The following is a 15,917-nucleotide window of genomic DNA, read 5'->3' as shown; positions in this document are numbered from 1 at the left end:
TTGCATTTATATAATATATATAACCAACTGATACATACATCCCTTTCCCCTTTACTTGGACTGCATAGGGAAAACAAGACAACCCTTGATTATACCGATTCAACTTCCGCATGTCACACTAAATCATTTGTAAAGCCAATAAACATGAATGTTTATCGCCCCCAAACCAGACACTGGTAGGGTGACTTTCCCAAGGAGTCAGGACAGGACACATCATCAACAGGACAGAATCAAACATTCACACCACATCCTTTTCATATTTATGAACAAAATGCATTTTATTAATTGGGCCAAATATCTGGGGCTTGTTACCAGTACAACTTAACAATTATCAAATCATCATTCTGACAGACGATAGAACCCAACACCATGACACCTCACACAGGCAGCATTTGACCAAAACAGATAAATGCTGTAAGTCATACAGATCATTACACTTTACTTTCATTCGAGTTGACAATAATGAGTTGTAATTGACCCCACCCAATGATGTCATCATCAGGAAGAAGACCTATTCCATAAAGAAAGAAAAACTAACGAGGCCTACAGCCTCGCTGTGAGAACGAGGCCTAAAGCCTCACTGCTGGAACATGACGCTTCTCGACTACGAAGGGCAACCCTGAACCTTCCAAAAGCTTAAACTTTTCAGAACCTGTGATGTGAAGTGATTGTTTTTTGTTTCCTTTTCCATGATAACCAGAACTAACTGTGAATGGAGGGTACAGTATGTAATAAAACTGCAGCCAGCTGCTCTAATTAGCTGTGTGTGTTTCAGTCAAATTATTGGCATATAAAGTGCAAATAAATCAATAAATACAAAAAATACAATTTCATAATTTATGAAATTTTGACAGACGCTCAAATGAAGAAAGATTGAATTGCGCTTTAAATGTGTTAAATATTGCCTTAACCCTCATCACACTGGTAATTAAAGATCAGAAAGTATGCAAAACTATAGACAATTCTGGTTATGTATTGAAGAACTAAGGTTGGCATTCAGGCACGTATCACTTGTGCCACTTTGTTATTGTAGTCGAAAAGTGCCAGGTTGATTAAGATGACTAGGATAGTTTATATACTTAATATATAAACTAGGCATTACAAGCAAATATGGAATGAACTACAGACTGCATTATTAATACCATTACTACAGAGATAATAAATATGTAAACAGACTGTCACTGTAGTTAAAATGTCTCTTGGAGAATCAGTTACATAGCAGGCTGAAATATAAAAAGATTAGATGCACTGTGTTGAAATATCCCTTCACTAAAACTGACACCAGGTCAGCTTCATCCCTGTCCATAATGGATGATGTACATTGTGGGTATTTTCCTGAATGGCGCCATGGGCTGCAGTGCAGGAAGTGCAGGGGACAGAGAATTGTGTTGTGGTATGAGACATCCAGCCGAGCCAGGCAGACAGACTGCTTTATGACCAGGCCTTCATAAACACCAGCAAACACAGTGTCTCTGTCTCTGTTCAACACTCCTAGGACAGACAGACAGACAGATCATTCCATAATGTATTATACAATAATATAACTTAATATAATATAATAATAATTATATACTATATACATATTTATGTACCATAAAACAGATCACTTCAAATCAGGCAATCTCATTGGTTGATAGCTGTGGATATACACTAATAACCATATACTTGTCTGTATAGTTCTGTATCACACAGTGGCTAAGAGAATCCACTACAAACTGTTAAAATATATAAAAGATGGACAGATGGTAAATTTTGACCTCTGTCATGTTTCATTCATACTGTACATACTGTACACAAAGCCAGATGTAGGGGCGGTTAGCACCGCTCAAAAACCTATATGCAAACCTTGCTAATTGATATTAAATAATGTTTTTGTGACTATAATTGTTATAATGCCATGCTTTCCCTGGTGGCAGCAAGGAGAACCTTTGTTTTGTTGGTAGGAACCTTTTAATACGTGGGTCCCTGACACATGACACCTGTTATTGGTTGCACTGTCTAGACTGCTGTTGTGTTTATATTTGAGCTGCAGCTGACACCAGAGAGTGAACTTTCTCCCAAAATGGTAAGACATGCATTATATTAACCTATTAAGTATTGTGTATTACTACTGCAAAAGAATAAATACTGTAAACTAAGAATAATCTCTCCACAAAAACCAGGAAAAAAAAGTTTCACCTTCCACACACAGCTCCCCCTGTGATTTAGGACTTCCAGTGCAACTTCCATGCTTAACCATTTCATAAAAGCAAAATGATTCACTCCAGGCTATGGTATATTATGAAATAATAATATATTAATATTGTAGGATAGACCAACAACAGTACTATTAGGTCACAGGATAGAAAACCAGGAGTACTAGAGGTCCTGGTAGGACAGAAAACCAGTAGTAGTAGGGTCCACACCTGCACATTGTGAGATTTCCCAGCAGGCCTATGGGGATGTGAAGGGCATGTGATTCATCTTTAGATGGTTGTCTAGAATCTGAAACAGCTCCTGGATGTTTGGAACATAACCGGACTGCAGTTTGGACCACACAGGAACATCTACAGCACAAAGCACAGCATGTTAAAAACTAGTATTGTGAAAGCAAACTGCTGCTGTGGAAGTGGTATAACATTTGTGCAGACTTGCATTATTCCTGACATGCATGGCGCATGACATGCATGGCGCCATCATAGTCATTGTAATTTGTTAACTCAGGTTGACGCCTCAGATATTCAGCATTTTGTGTCCTTTATGGTTTTGATTGGTTGAAGGTGTAGCCAATCAAACAGACTCACCATTTAGTGTGATCTCAAAAGCTCCGGTAGACAGGAAGTAAGTCTCCAGCATGTTACTGAGGAAGAACCCCATGAGGCATGAGAATATCTGAAACGCACACAAATGAAATGAACACAACAAGGTGACATATAACAGTTACTGGACCAGATCAATAATGGCAACAACAGTCAGGATGAAATAAGTTCTCGGTCATAGTTTAGTGAAATGAAAAATCACTCTGGAAGTCATGATTCTCATTCAACCATCTGTGAACGGTTAATCGTAAAACCTAAATTATTTATGGCAGTTTATAACTAAAGTTATGATCAAAGTTTGATCCTGTCAAATGAGATGAGTTTGCGTTAACTTGCAATCCAACACTTTTCACAGACCTTCATTAGGAATAAATGATCATGTCTCATTTTCTCCACCTCGAAACAAGGTTTTTATAGTTTTTCAAATCTTTCATTTAAGTTAGAAAACATTTAACGAGCTAAGGGCTTTTAGTGTACTTTTTTTAAAAACCATAACCATAGTATGTTCTACTGTACCTTGTTCTCCTGGCTCCAGATCCAGGCCCGTGGTGTTGCCAAGCCCAGCATGGGGAAGGGGTTTTGGCCGCTCACTATTAGAGCGATGGCCAACAGCTTGAAGTATGAGAAAAAGTTACCTATATACCTATAGAAATAAGAGAAGTTGTGTAAATACTGTAGCAAAAACAATTATAGAAGTTATCTGTATAGAACATGACATCTTACCATTGAAAGTAATAGCTGAAAACCTCATTTTCTTTCTAATATTTTATGAAACTTCTTAGGTTTATTCATGAAATTACTTGCAGCTTGCTTTACAGCTGCGTCATATGGGAAGGGCAGCCTTAAAGTCAGACTGAAATGTTTTTTTTGTCATTTTATTTTGAAGTATCAGTCTGACTCTGAAAGGAGACCTGTGTTTCTGAAACAACCCAGCCCTTCAGTCTTCAGGCAATAAGACAGTAAAATCTGACTCATGTCATCCATATTGTTTTTGTTTGTAGTCTCATTAGCCTGCAGGTGCAGGCAGAGGGAGACGGCCAGTGAGCCAGTTGTTAGGAATACCCTTAAGGCCTCTCCATACTTCGACCGAAATGTTCGGTGAGTTGTGTTTTCCGACGTGCAAATTTCCGAACTCTCGTTCGGTCCAATGCTTTTCAGAAGTCCAGAGGGATATAATTTTATGGTAGAAAAGGACCTTTTGACCGAAAACGGCGGTTTCGGTCGAAGTATGGAGGGGCCTTTATGATTACCATGGATATGCTCTAAAAGTGTGAAAAACATTTTTTTTTAACTAGTAAGTAAGTTGCTTCTTCAAAACCATGTGACTTAAAAAGGGAATGAATTGGACGCTGCGTTGCCCCCGCCTCCCCCCAGGTAAAGAATAGATGATGTGCTTTTGATGTGTTATGTGTCCGAGGCCTAAAGAAACAACATCAGAAAGAAAAGCTTTTTTTTTTCCTGAATGAGGAACAGCTCTAGAAAACTGTAATGAAGAACACAGGTGGTCATGATGATACAGCTAGAGTTAGAAGAAAGAAATTTTAAAAAAGCAAGTAGCATCCTCCGTCTCACACAGTATTGCTTTATTTTGGACCAGACTTGATGGAAATGCATAATGGTGAATGATCTTGTAGTGTATGACCCTCTGTCACGATCCCTAGTGTGGAAACCACTATGACTCAAAACAACCAATTTAGAAGACCGAAAGTTGTGTTGCGAACTGCACAGCAATCTGATGACTTTGAAAGTCAAAGTCGTGCATTTTGTGCCTGAGTTATACTTAGTTGTAGATCAACCATTTTCTACTTTACTGATGGTTCATTGTAATGTCATTGATTGTATCTGATCCTTGTGCACACTGATTCTACACCAGCTAGGAAAAGAAGTTTCTTGTCATCAAGTTAAATAAATGTGGTTATAATTGGTAAAGTCTAACTTGTTTATTGTAGTGGGGGGGTAGTTCTCTCCCTCTATGCGGATGTCAGGGTACAGTTGGCTGATTGAGTGCGAGTACTCCTGAAACACCTTGCTGTAGCCTCAGGAAATACTGCAAAACACAAACAGAGAAACACACCATGTTGTACAAGACAGGGTTATTTTCGCCAGTGCCTTACCTCGTATCCCTCAATCTGAGTTCCCAGAGGTTCTTTTTCTCGCCACTAGGGGGGCGAGAAGAACCTCTGGGCCAAAGCTATGATATTCCTGGCCAGGAAGTTGTCCCAGGCTCAGAATCTGAGCCTGGACAATACAGGAAGTAGAGCCCTGTGCAAACCTTCAAAACATTCAGAACAGAAACCAACCAAAAACACTACAACAATATGCAGCCCATGTTTCAAGGTGAATCCTACCAGACTTTTGGCTTTTTTTTGCCTTTTTTTTTTCTTTACAGTTTTGAAAACATTAAAATACTTAAAACAGGTGATCTTCTGTCTGTACCTTTCCCTATGCAAACTTCTAATAAATACTTCAATCAATCAATCAATCATGTTTCAGGGCTACTATATAATTGGTGCTATAGGCCTAATCAAGAGTGTTGCAACCGTTATATCTTTGAGGATAAAGATGAAAGTGTTTCCATTCCATCTCGTCACCTACTAATACTAAAATAAACTTAATTTAGATATCACTTTTCAAAAACAAAGTGAAGTGCTTTACAGATTTAAAAAAAGATGCACCGGTAGATGCAATGCAGTAGAGAGATAGCTAAGAACAGAGACAATGGATAAAGACAAAATAAAAGAATAAAAGCATGGGATTGCTGTCTATTTATCAAAGCATGAAAATAATAATGATAAATAAATTATAAAAATAATAATAATCTAAAGATAAAACGTGCTTCAGTCTCACCAGTACTGAAACTTCAGGGTAGGCCCGGTGTACAGGGAGTGTTTAGCCGGCTTCCCAGGCTGCTCGGCCTCGGGCTCAGGCAGACTGTCAGGCTGTAGGCCGACATGGTGCTCCATGTACTGCTGTTGATTCATAGTCCTGCCGATGTAAATGTCTTTTAACGTCAGGACTGTGAACAGCAGCAACGCCACCAGGATCCCCGTCTGGCTGTATTCTGCCATCTCGCGCTTTAAACGGTCTTTTTAGGGACCGCAAAGCCCCTTAAAAACAACCTGTACGTTATGATTCTGTTATACACCTGCTGCTGGATGTGTGCTGTCACTGTCAGTTGTGCTATGGATGCTACAACAACACTGAACACACACACACTACCATGCAGGAGCACGTCCTGTCAGACTTTTCAAAATAAAATCCATAGGCCTATAGCTGCAGCCTGCAGCTGCTGCGTTGTCGACTTTAGATTACATTTAATTCTAAAATTAAGCAGATTTTATCGCATACCAATGATACCATACATCATGTCGCAGGTACCCTTATTAGTTTATTATTATTAGTAGTAGTATTATTAGTATTATTATTTTGTATTGAATGCTAAATAGAATTAGAGTCTGAAGTCTATGTAGCCCTAGAATGGTTGTGATATTTTATACATGAAATGAAGCACATCTTTCATGAATAGGGCCTAACATTTCCACGCATCTTATCACTGATCAATGTATTGTATAGCCTATACATAGATATAGATATAGTTACTCGACTAGCTATAGATATAGATATTGTTACTGGCTAGTCAGTAACACTATCTATATCTATGTAGGCCTATAGCTATAGGCCTACATAGATATAGATAGCTTGTTATTCTATGTTCATATTATGGTTGGTGTTCATATTATTTCTGTGAGTTGGGCAGACTTGTCTCGGTTGATGAGAAGGGATCACATGAAATGCGGTTTCCCATCAAAGGCCTATTTTATATAACTAGAAGCTGGGCCGCCCTTCGGGCGGCCCAGCGTCTAGTCGGCGACCTGGCCAACTCGGAACAATGTAAATAGGGAATGAATGCCCCGCCCTTTAATGCAAACCCCATTATACCTGTTTTCATAGGACCCGTTTTGACCATTTGTCTGCCTGTGTCCATTTTTGCCCATATATGGAGATATCTGTATCTGTCTGTCGGTGTCCATTTTATGTCCATATATGGAGATCACTGCAGTTATAGTTCTGGGTCCATTTTATGCCCATATATGCCCATATATGGAGATATCTGTCTATCTGCATCCATTTTATGCCCATATATGGAGATCTCTGTATCTGTCTGTCTGTGTCCCTTTTATGCCCGTATATGGAGATCTTTGTGATTCTGCATCCATTGTATGCCCATATATGCCATATATGGAGATATCTGTTTATCTGCGTCCATTTTATGCCCATATATTAGATTTCTGTCGCTTTTTCAAACAATCGTGGGTCGGGTCGGGTTGAGGCCGAGCACTGCACTACCTGCTGCGGTGGGGAACGCACGTGCCGAATTTGAAATAGGGAATGAATGCCCCACCCTTTAATGCAAACCCCATGAATGCCCCACCCTTTAATGCAAACCCCAATATACCTGTTGTCATAGGACCCGTTTTGACCATCTGTTTGTCTTTGTCCACTTATGCCCATATATGAAGATCTCTGCACACACAGTACCGGTTGCGGAAAACTCTGATGTCAGACTTTATGCCCATATCTGGAGAACGCGCGTGCCGGTGGGAAGAAGGGTTCTCGAGATACGCGGATTACATACATACATACACATTCACAGAGATTTTGTGTTGACTCATGTGGCGTACGTGATGTCAGAGCCTTTTATGAAGTGATGTCACAATGACTCAGCGCTTGCGCCGATTTCCTCCGGAACAGCCTGATGTCAACAATCAGCTCCGCATAAGGAGATTCCGAACGTTTCGCGCCGGTTTCGGAAAACCGCGAGTCGGGTCGGGTCGAGGCCTGGCACTGCACTCCGCGCGGCGGCGGGGAACGCGCGTGCCGAATCTGAAGCCGGTGGGACGAACGGTTCTCGAGATACGCGGATTACAAACAAACAAACAAACAGACAGAGATTTGTCGCATTTATAGATAGATAATGGAGGCCTTTAGGCTAGTGGATTATGGATAAGATGTTGGCTTTCCACACAGGAGACCAGGGTTTGATTCCCAGGCGTTACATATGTAGATAGATGGATACCTTTATTATCCCAAGGGTGAAAGTCAGTTGCCCAGAGGCAGCACAGCATTATAAGGTTATTTACAAAGTTACAGAGAAGTAAGAAAAAAAGACAAAGAAAATAATCCAAGACTGGTGTTCATGGAAAGTATGCAGACTCAGAGGGCAGAGGCTGACATCATCTCTGAGCTTGCGTGGTACTGATAGACTGTAAACAACAAAAGCCATATAAGGATATAGGTACCTGTAAGCTCCATAGGGTCAAGTGGGAACTAGGTGAGGTCAGCAGTATGACGTGACAACCATCAGGAGGAGTATAGAGGTGAAGACAGACAGGACAGAGAGAGAGTTGGTCGGACTTGCGGTCTGGACAGACAACAAATCGTGCTCTTGGCCGAAGGTAAAAGAGCATCTTACTCAGTTTGAGAGAACAGTTTGACCCTATGACCCTATACTGCCTAGAGCAGTGGTTCTCAACCTTTTCAGGCTGTGACACCCTGACGAGCTCTAAGAGTTGAGGAATTATACATTTTGTATAACACGGTTCTATTGTGATAATAGCAATAACATGCAAGTTCTGCCTCTAATATTTGACACTTTGACCAATGTTTACATTTTAGAGGTATTAAAAAGTCCTTAAATGATCACTTTAGAAATGTGCAGATAGGTTGAGAACCACTGTAGCCTGCTTCCAGACCATAGACCCCGCCCACTCTCAGAGTGGACTCTTAATTCAGTCTGTCTGAGATTGAGTTTAGGATTTTATATCAGATTCCAAATTAGGTTTGAGAATTGCCAATATTTCAGGTGAAAGAAACATGAGAATTTACAATAATCAGTTGATTTTCAATAACAAATGAACAAAGTAGACCTATATCATAAGCTTTTATTCTGAAGCTAAAATTGCTTAACTTCCGGATTCATTCTGATTAATTACGTTCATTTCACCAATGTTTTACGATGATGGCGCTATCTAGCGGCCAGAATGTAGCTGTCTGAAGGAAATTCGATGACGCGAATAGCGCCACTTGTTTTTGGAAATAGATTAGATTATTTTTACATCATTTAAATCCACACATAAGCATTGGAGAGTTATTTTTTAGAATATTTTAAACCCATCCCATGGTGTGCGCCGTCGTGACGTCATGTTTATGCGACGCACAGAAGAGCCTTCTTCAGCCCAAAGCAAAATGAAAATATTTTCTGTGTCTGAAGCTATGGTCTGAAGATTAATTATATGTACGGGTCTAATCTATCGTTATAGCTAAACTAAACACACTAAACGCTTATTCGAATTGTGTTGTCACCGTGACTCAGTGAGTATGATTGAATTAGTCGGCGTTGCTAAGCTAACTCATTCAATGACATGTAGTCTTGATTGCATGTTGCCTTGCAGGGTACTAGTAGGATGCATTTATTTTTTCCTGCTCAAATAACACTGCTTGACAGCTAGCTTAGCAACTGACAAACGTCTGCCCTCACAGTTGAAACACGAACTTAAACATCATTAATAAAATACATAAATACATTTAGTATTTTAACACCTGCATAGATGTGCTTTAAACTGGCATTAGCTGTAGCAGATCATGTGGTACATTGAATGAAATGCAGTTAATTTGTCACAAGATTTGTTATGCTGTTTTGACACTTTTACCAAGCTTAAATGTCCATTCCCACTGGGCCAGATACAGATAACACACATATCTGTCTCCATTGAAGTGGGTGAGACTGGACTACCATCCACTTGAATGGACAGAGATATCTTTTAATACAAAATATCTATCCATTCAAGTGAATGGTAGCCCAGTCTCATCTACTTCAATGGAGACAGATATATTTGTTTCTTTTTTTTTCAAATTTTTATCCCACGATTTTGCAACCCATTTTCACCCAGTGCCAATTGCCTATGTAATCCTGGGCTCTGCGCTCCCTCTGCCGCGCCTGGGGAGACAACGGACTGACCTCATGCTTCCTTCAATGCATGAGTAGTCCAAGTTGTTTCTTTTCACCTGACAGGGGGGATTTCCCCGGGATGGACATAGCGCGTGGAAGGAACACGTTATTCCAACCAGTTCCTTTCCCCTCCATCAAACGCCCCAGCTGGCCAGGGGGAGGCATTATTGAGACCAGGATTACTGCAGACAGATATCTTTTATCTGTATCTGGCCAGTGGGAATGGGCCTTTATTCTTACATCTGGCTTTGTGTGTATGTGTGAGTGTCCATATGAGCACGGAACTCCATGTATGGAGAATGATATCTGATGTCACGAACATGAGTGTCTATATGAGCACGGAACTCCATGTATGGAGATAAATGATGTCACCTATGAGCACGGAACTCCATGTATGGAGTTAAACGATGTCACGGACATGAGTTTAAATGCTAAATGGCTGAAGTCAGTAAAGGCTCACACTAGAAAACCTGGCTAACCAAAGCAACTAATGTAACTTATTCTGTATCTGTTGCTAACAGGTGAGGATGCTGCTGTGTCACAGGGGCTCTGTAGTAGTCAGGTTGTCTCTCAGAAGAAGTTTCGGCTCTGCTGCTCTCACCTCCAACCTGCTAACACAACAACCCCTCCACTCGAAACCCCTGAACGAACCTGTTGGCATCCCAGCTGGATGCTACGCATGGAGGATCTTTTCCAGCTTACGTCACACAGACAAACAGAGACTCCATCTGTCCCGGTGTTTCTCCAGCAGCAGTGTGGATGGACGTGGAGGTGTGGGAAGCTTGTATGAGAGTTTAGCAGCCTCCACCCCTGTCCAGCTGACGGAGGAGTTGTTGGTTGGTGTGCAGCAGGCCAGCGGCCTGCCCTGGTGGCTCAGTATTGTGTGCTCGACCCTGGCTCTCCGCACCACCATCACCCTGCCACTAGCAGCTTACCAAATGGTCATCATCGCTAAGGTGAGTGCTCCAAAATCGACATTATGTCAATATTGTTGCATTTTCTCTGAACATATTGAGTCAAGCAACTCTTGTAATGTATTTCAATATTTAATGTTGCTTACATGTTCATAGTGTTCATTAAATATATTACTGTGTGAGAGAAAGCCTGCATTACTCTTGCAGTTTATAGAGGCATACTATGAAATATTACAGGGATACAGATATTATTTCAAGGTGCAGTAAAATCATTAAGGCCTAGGTAAGCAAACTAAACATTGTGAATCACTCACTATACTGTTGTATAGATACTGGACACACCGTGCAAATGTACATACTGTACTCAATATACTTTAGATCTCTAACCCAGCAAACTGAAACTTCCTGTCATACCAGTTTTGACCACAAGAGGGACATGTTGTGCTGTACTAACAAGAATATTGGTTTAACAACTTTGTTAAACCAAATTTGGTTTTAGACATTCAGAAAATATTACATCATATCATAAAGCCTAGTATATTAAAAAAAGACGTGACGTGATTTTGATTGACAAGAGTGTTGACAGACACTGTATGCATACAAAGTTTTCAAGTAAAAGCATGGGTTGTGGTGTATTGTCCAACTGCACATTTACTGTAGATTTCCCTTACAGCATGAGTACTTGTATGTGGGTGTTTGTATTGCATATAATATTTTTTAAATTCTAGTCGTAAAAAAGCAGTGTTTAGTGTGGTACTGATTATTGCATTGTTATTAGTTGCAAGTGTAGGATTAACGCAGTGATGTATATCAGGTATCTTCCATAAACTCCAACACAAAATGCCACAAATACAACTACTGACAATACAATTCCAAGGGTACAACCAAAGAAAAGATAGATCATTCTATTACATATCAGGACATAATGCAGATTAAAATCCACCCTTAATGATAGGACTGGACTATGTCCTTGCGTAAAAAAAAAAAAAAAAACATCTCTATATGAAAACGTGTGCACAATCTTTTTGAAACACTCAACAGAATCGGGGGTTATAGACATGAATATTGAAATAGAATCCAAGGCACTCAGAGTTCGGGTGTAATAAAAGTTTTAAACACCTTTAAATCAAATATCTTTAACTCTTGAGAGTGCAAAATGGACCCTTACTTTTGGGTCCATTATTTGGTTTCATTTTACGCTATCAAGAGTTAAATTATTGTTAAACAACAAGAAGTCTACACAATATTAGAGAACGTAGAAGACTAAATCTCATCAAATGGTGGTCCGTGGCTCAAATGCTGAATAAATAATGGACTTGATATGAAAAAGGTTGAAAACCACTGCTTAAGATGATGATGGCTGACACCTACGCATTTTGACTGGACTCAGAAGTGCCATGGATTTGTCTTATTTTTGCATGTCTTATTGTCTTTCAACAATGACTAGGAGAATTATTTGGTGGAATCAACTCCTCTCAGACCTCATCCAGCAATAATAGCAGTACCGCTCACATTTGCTGTTTGTTCATTTTCTAGTTGAGGCTTCAGATGTCTCAGAAATCTCTCTTGCTGAGGAAATCAAAACAATCTCTGCTCCCTCAATAACTTAACTATCAATGACATTCAGGTGGAGAGGCTACAGACGGAGATAGCTGAACTAGCTAAAAGGCTACGCTACGAGGTGTCAATCCGAGCCAGAGAGAGCAACTGGACAGATGCACACTGCAGGTAAATAAAGTCAATTACATAGATTATTAATCTGTGTTGGGGGGAGGGGTTGTCATAGCTACTAATTCATATGACTACTATTATCATCAACAGGTATCAATTTAAGAAGAATCTACGTCGCATCATATCAGAACTGTACATCAGAGACAACTGTCACCCGTTTAAAGCCAGCTTGTTAATCTGGGTTCAAATTCCTCTCTGGGTCAGTGTCTCTCTGGCTCTACGGAACCTCAGTCTAAATCCTGGTAAATACACATGTACAATACTCACAAAAGTGCCATTACCAGAATAGAGACAAGTTAGTTCTGCAGTAGTAGATGGATGGATTTCTTGTCCTGTGTGCACGTAGTGGCTGAGCATTCCATTCCATTGAGGCTCTGTGCAGCCAAGGTCAAGATTATAACATTATGCCCTATATGGTTGGATAAGGATGTTGCGCTTCAACAATGGGATTCTCAGTGCTAATCCCCTAATCCAGTGAGAAAAGAAAGAGGTAGCACATCTCAAATCTCAGGTCAAGGAGGACAAAATACTCACATTTCACTTGTTTATTTGGGTCACATCACAATGGATAAACGCATGCTTTGGCGTGGAGCGTTCTTCAGAGCTCTGGGGATGGATCCATGCCGAAGTGAAATGTGAGTATTTTGTTCTCCTTGATCTTAGATTTGAGATGTGCTACCTTATTCATATTTTTTTTTATATGCTGGTGAAACCAGGTGTTTGCAAAGAAAAGAAAATGGCCACCTCTTTATAAACAATGTAACTTTCCAAATTTGTACTGTACTGTGCTGTACGTGGAAATGTGTCTACTCAGACTCTCTTCCGATGTGATCTCCAAAAGCTTGCAAACATTCAGCCTGACTGTCCCAGGGCAGCTTGTGCCCTATACACAAACATTACACACACTTGACTACACAGCTGCATCCAATTAACCACCGCCCAGCTGGCTTGAAAGTGTGGGTCAGGTTGTGTCATTGTATGTTTTTATAATACTGACAGTCAACTATATCACACTGTGATTTGTCCATTCATTTTTAATGATTTATCTCATCAGTGAGTTTTCCCTTGTGTGCAGTAGGGCATTAACGACTTGTGATTTTTGCAAGTCGACTCGACTCAGAGTTGAAGTCGACTTTATCGGTTGATGACGTCATCACATCACACACATTGTAAAATATATAGAGGCAGAAATTTTGAAAATAGCCGATCTACATGCTCGTTGTGAGCATGTAGATCTGCTATTTTCACAATAGAATGTTTTTTTGTTTTTTTTTAATTATTTTTTAACAACTTCGACTCGATTTTCTCTGGTGGGAGTCGACTTGTGTAATGAAGTCGACTGAGTCGACTTGTCGACTTTTTCGTTAATGCCCTAGTATGCAGTGGAATTTCCATGACAACAGAGAGAGAGAGAGACATAGGGAGAGTAGATAAGCATCTTCTGGTGTGTTTCAGGTGTACATACAGAGCTGTCAACAGGAGGCCTTCTGTGGTTGACTAACCTGACTCTTCCAGACCAGACCTGGATACTTCCTGTCTGCCTAGGTCTCGTCAACCTTTTTATAGTGGAGGTAAGTTTGTTTGCGTGCGTGCGTGTGCGCGTGTGTGTGTTGGTTAATATTTATACATTCTCTCTCCTCTCTAGGTATTTGCTCTTCAGAGGAAGGAGATGTCTAGGTTTCAGAATGTTGTCACAAACCTCTTCAGAGGAGTTTCCCTCATCATGATCCCTATAGCAGCCACAGTGCCCTCAGTAAGTGTGCGTACTGTATGTGTGCTGGGCCTGACACACACACACACACACACACACACACACACACACACACACACACACACACACTGTTTATCGGCTTCATGCTGCGTCTCGCCCCATCAGAAATGTTGATGCAAAGCCAAGGCAAGCATGCATGTAAATGTACTTGGCAGTGAGCAAGAATACTTCGAATAGCATAGAATACAGAAAAGCGGGTACAGTAGAATACAGTAAGACAATGCTGTAAACAGTGACAAACAGTAAATATTGAGAAATATTCTGTAATTAATGGAAATGTCATGTAAATGAGCATTTCCAATGTGGAAAAAAATATGTCCTCCCTCCTCTTTGGCATGTTGCCATTTGCAAAATGTCTTTTCAAGCTGTAGCGAGTGACTTCACCAATTTATATTGCATCCAGCCTGTTTGGACAGACATTTTTAATTGGCAAATACAGCATGCGCACACACGCACACACACACACACACTCACTCAGACAGACAGACAGACAGACAGACAGACAGACAGACAGACAGACGTTTGTATTTGACTTGGAACAGATTTTTGTTTTCATTATCAAATGAATGTTTACTTTTAATTCTTTAAGCTCTTTGTGTTCACCATCTTAAATCACCTAATCTCTTTTCATCTCCTCTCCTCCTGTATGTTCCTCACCCCTCCCCTCCTCCAGTCTCTGTCTCTTTATTGGTTAAGTTCCAGTGCTGTAGGTTTGAGCCACAACCTACTCCTTCGCTCTCCTCGTGTCCGCAAACTCTTAAACCTCCAGACTAGCTCCACACACTCTGCCACACCCTACAGAGACCTGGCTGCAGCCTTCAGGAAGAAGTACTTCAGCTAACGGACGGAAGATGGTGACATGATGTATTGGACTCTACCTCCAGGCTATGGTACAAACAACACTGTCAAGGAATGAGGACACTAAACATGGTTCCAAAGATTCACAAAAGGGAAAGACAAATATTTCACAAATGTTAACATATTTGTAAAATTTAGTTGACACAATTGTATATATTGTAGCAATATAAAATGTTTCAAGTTTGAAAATTGTTGTGAACATCTCATCTGCATTTTTATACACATCATATTCCGTGTACAGTACACATCTGTGATTTTGTGTTACAAATTTGCTGTTGGAATGAGGACACTAAACATGGTTCCAAAGATTCACAAAAGGGAAAGACAAATATTTCACAAATGTTAACATATTTGTAAAATTTAGTTGACACAATTGTATATATTGTAGCAATATAAAATGTTTCAAGTTTGAAAATTGTTGTGAACATCTCATCTGCATTTTTATACACATCATATTCCGTGTACAGTACACATCTGTGATTTTGTGTTACAAATTTGCTGTTCATATCAAAGGAATAATTGCTGAAAATGGTTATAAATGTAATGTTCATGGACGTGTAAAGATCCAAGCATAAGCACGCGGAAGCTGATTTTCTTCCGCTCCATGTTAATGAATGCAGCCGTTCTCACTGACACTCCAGTCGTGCATGCGAAGATAAAAGCCCATGAGGTGGGTTCTCAGTGTGTATATTTATTTCCCCCCATTTTCCCATTTTAGTCACTGCCAAACCTCATTGTTAGAGGGTGCAGACCAGAAAACGCCTCCCCTGATACCCATGGAGTCACCCGTTGCTTTTTGGCATCCGACACAGATTCTGACACCCACAGACACTTGT

At 40.2% G+C, this 15,917-nt stretch overlaps 2 protein-coding genes and 1 long non-coding RNA gene across 3 annotated transcripts in view; 2 read left to right on the top strand and 1 right to left on the bottom strand.

Moving 5' to 3' along the window:
• LOC308302064 overlaps positions 1 to 634 on the top strand; it is a 32,271-nt gene extending 31,637 nt beyond the window's left edge. The window contains exon 5 of the long non-coding RNA XR_013962927.1: positions 503 to 634. This is a non-coding gene — a long non-coding RNA (uncharacterized lncRNA). The remainder of the gene's footprint in view (positions 1 to 502) is intronic.
• Positions 298 to 5,963, bottom strand: selenot2 (selenoprotein T, 2). The gene is made up of 6 exons (XM_080746246.1): positions 5,646 to 5,963; positions 4,735 to 4,845; positions 3,315 to 3,441; positions 2,784 to 2,871; positions 2,406 to 2,546; positions 298 to 1,491 (listed from the first exon to the last, which is right to left on the bottom strand). The coding sequence occupies exons 1-5, from the start codon at positions 5,864 to 5,866 to the stop codon at positions 2,434 to 2,436; spliced, it is 660 nt and encodes a 219-aa protein (XP_080602372.1). The 5' UTR covers positions 5,867 to 5,963; the 3' UTR covers positions 298 to 1,491; positions 2,406 to 2,433.
• Positions 5,964 to 9,092: 3,129 nt separating this feature from the next.
• LOC308301722 (cytochrome c oxidase assembly protein COX18, mitochondrial-like) lies at positions 9,093 to 15,115 on the top strand. Its single transcript, XM_080745801.1, has 7 exons — positions 9,093 to 9,170; positions 10,329 to 10,763; positions 12,349 to 12,449; positions 12,543 to 12,694; positions 13,908 to 14,023; positions 14,098 to 14,205; positions 14,897 to 15,115. The coding sequence occupies exons 2-7, from the start codon at positions 10,335 to 10,337 to the stop codon at positions 15,062 to 15,064; spliced, it is 1,074 nt and encodes a 357-aa protein (XP_080601927.1). The 5' UTR covers positions 9,093 to 9,170; positions 10,329 to 10,334; the 3' UTR covers positions 15,065 to 15,115.
• The last annotated feature ends 802 nt before the right edge of the window (positions 15,116 to 15,917 follow it).

The sequence above is a fragment of the Nannobrachium achirus genome (genome assembly GCF_963921795.1).
Source record: "Nannobrachium achirus genome assembly, chromosome: 17".
Classification (NCBI taxonomy): domain Eukaryota; kingdom Metazoa; phylum Chordata; class Actinopteri; order Myctophiformes; family Myctophidae; genus Nannobrachium; species Nannobrachium achirus.
Note: the sequence above shows the minus strand (reverse complement) of the source record. Positions and strands in the feature narration are given on the sequence as shown.

What these genes read in the sequence shown, in the direction of transcription:
- LOC308301722 (XM_080745801.1), top strand. Translation starts at nt 10,335, where the DNA reads ATGCTGCTGTGTCACAGGGGCTCTGTAGTAGTCAGGTTGTCTCTCAGA. An exon ending in TGGACAGATGCACACTGCAG is followed by an intron (nt 12,450 to 12,542) that starts GTAAATAAAGTC and finishes TATCATCAACAG; the next exon opens with GTATCAATTTAAGAAGAATC. An exon ending in TCAACCTTTTTATAGTGGAG is followed by an intron (nt 14,024 to 14,097) that starts GTAAGTTTGTTT and finishes TCTCCTCTCTAG; the next exon opens with GTATTTGCTCTTCAGAGGAA.